Below are 1,730 nucleotides of genomic sequence, written 5' to 3'. Positions count from 1 at the left end.
TGCCAGGCTGTGCCAATTCATTCCACGCCGGTGGCGCTGGGCTGTGCCAAGCCGTGCCAGATCGGCAGCGAGGCGGTGCCAAACCGCGCCGGCAGTGCCGGGCTGTGCCAAAGCGAGGGTGCCCCGGGGCTCAGAGGGCCACGCAGGTGCAGTAGTGGCGCAGTTTGCAGGGCAGGATGCCCCGGTTGATCTGGTGGAACTCCACGAGCTGGATGAGGTCGGCGAAGCGCGTCTGCCCGTCGTCCATGGTGAAGTAGAGCCGACCCTCCTCCTCACTCTGCCGGGGGCCAGGTGGGTCAGGACCCCACAGCCCCGCACCCCCCGGCCCCTCTGGGCCCCCCCCGACCTCCCCCAGCCCCCCTAGAGCCCCCCACTCACGGGCAGGATGAGGTAGTGTTTGATGCGCTGCAGGTGGCACAGGGACAGCACGAAGCCCTTGGGGTTCCGTTGGCTCTCCCGCACCAGGAAGACGCTGCAAGGCCCAAGGTGGGGGTGGTCACTGCTGGCCCAGGGCCCCTCTGTGTCACCTATGGGGTCCCACACGCCTTCCACAAACTCTGGGGGCCCAGTACCCCCTGCAAACCCTGGGAACCCCAAACCCATGGGGAGTCCCAACCTCTCTGGGATCCCCCAGCAAGGCTCCCCCACCCCTACAGGTGTCCTGCATCCCCCCTCCAGGACCCCACAACCCTTGGGCTCGCATCTGCTGTCCCATGTCCTCCCCCCCAAGCCCCGGGGACCCCTCCCAGGCTCCCATACCCGTCCACCAGGCCCTGGCGGCCGATGAGCTGCTGGGTGTCCTCGCGGGAGATGCGCCCGTGGAACCAGGGCTGGGTGCGGTGGATGGCTGTGGGGACAGGGGTGTCAGGCTCAGGGGGGACACCACGCCCTGGGCATGGACCCCCCCCCAAGTGTGCAGCCCCCCCCCCCCTCCATCTCACCGGCGCTGAGCGGGGAGCTGTGGCAGGCGGCGGGCAGGCTGTACCGGTGCGTCGTCTTCTTCTGGCCGGGCAGAGCAAGGGGTGGGCGTTAGGGTGGGCTCAGGGGGGCCCCCTCCTCTCCCCTCCCTGCATCCCAACTCACCCTCCAGGCCTGAGCCTCCTCCAGGGCCGCCGTCAGCACCTCGCTGGGGTTCTCGATCACCCGGCCCGTGCACCCCGAGAAGTCCATGGCCACCAGGGCGTTGTCAGAGACGCTTCTCTGCGGGGGAATGGGGGGGTCACTGGGGGTCCCCCCATGGGCTGGGGGCTGCGGGGGGCAGGGGGCACTCACCAGGGGAGTGGGGCCGATCCAGGGGGGTTGGCTCAGCCGTGCCTGTGCTTGCTGGTAGTTGCGGTAGAGCTGCATCCCGTACTGGGGAGGGGGGATGGTCCCGTCAGTGGGGAGGCCTGTGGGGCCTCTGTCCCACTGTGGGGTGGGGGGGGGGGGGACAGGGACCTCCACAGCCACCCAGTGCCCACACTGGGGTGGGGATCTCTGTGTCCACCCCACATGGGGACAGGGACACCCATCCTGAACCTCTTCCAGCACCCCCCCATCATCCCCCTAGAATCCCTCCAGCATCACCTCAGTATCCCCCCAGTAATCCTCGGGAATTCCCCCAGCGTCCCTCTGGCATCATTCCAGGCTCCCCTCCAGCCTCCCCCCGGTCTCCCTGGGCACAGGGCCGGTCCCACCCTGCCGGGGCTCACCTTGAAGAGCCGGAACGCCGCCATCCAGCAGCTGCGGCT

The 1,730-nt window shown here is 69.2% G+C and overlaps 1 protein-coding gene across 1 annotated transcript in view; it reads right to left on the bottom strand.

Moving 5' to 3' along the window:
- Positions 1-24: 24 nt before the first annotated feature.
- Positions 25-1,730, bottom strand: part of LOC114070431 (growth factor receptor-bound protein 7-like) — a gene marked incomplete at its 5' end in the record, with an annotated part of 9,806 nt that continues 8,100 nt past the window's right edge. Inside the window, 7 exons of the mRNA XM_027907846.1 lie at positions 25-277; positions 379-472; positions 760-847; positions 942-1,002; positions 1,084-1,200; positions 1,273-1,353; positions 1,692-1,728. Coding sequence (XP_027763647.1) covers positions 131-277; positions 379-472; positions 760-847; positions 942-1,002; positions 1,084-1,200; positions 1,273-1,353; positions 1,692-1,728 — 625 coding nt within the window. The remainder of the gene's footprint in view (positions 278-378; positions 473-759; positions 848-941; positions 1,003-1,083; positions 1,201-1,272; positions 1,354-1,691; positions 1,729-1,730) is intronic.

Source organism: Empidonax traillii, unplaced genomic scaffold (assembly GCF_003031625.1).
Source record: "Empidonax traillii isolate 1590-97213 ecotype Southwest subspecies unplaced genomic scaffold, ASM303162v1 scaffold1553:size91737, whole genome shotgun sequence".
In the NCBI taxonomy this organism is placed as follows: Eukaryota; Metazoa; Chordata; class Aves; order Passeriformes; family Tyrannidae; genus Empidonax; species Empidonax traillii.
This window is presented reverse-complemented; position numbering and strand designations above follow the sequence as displayed.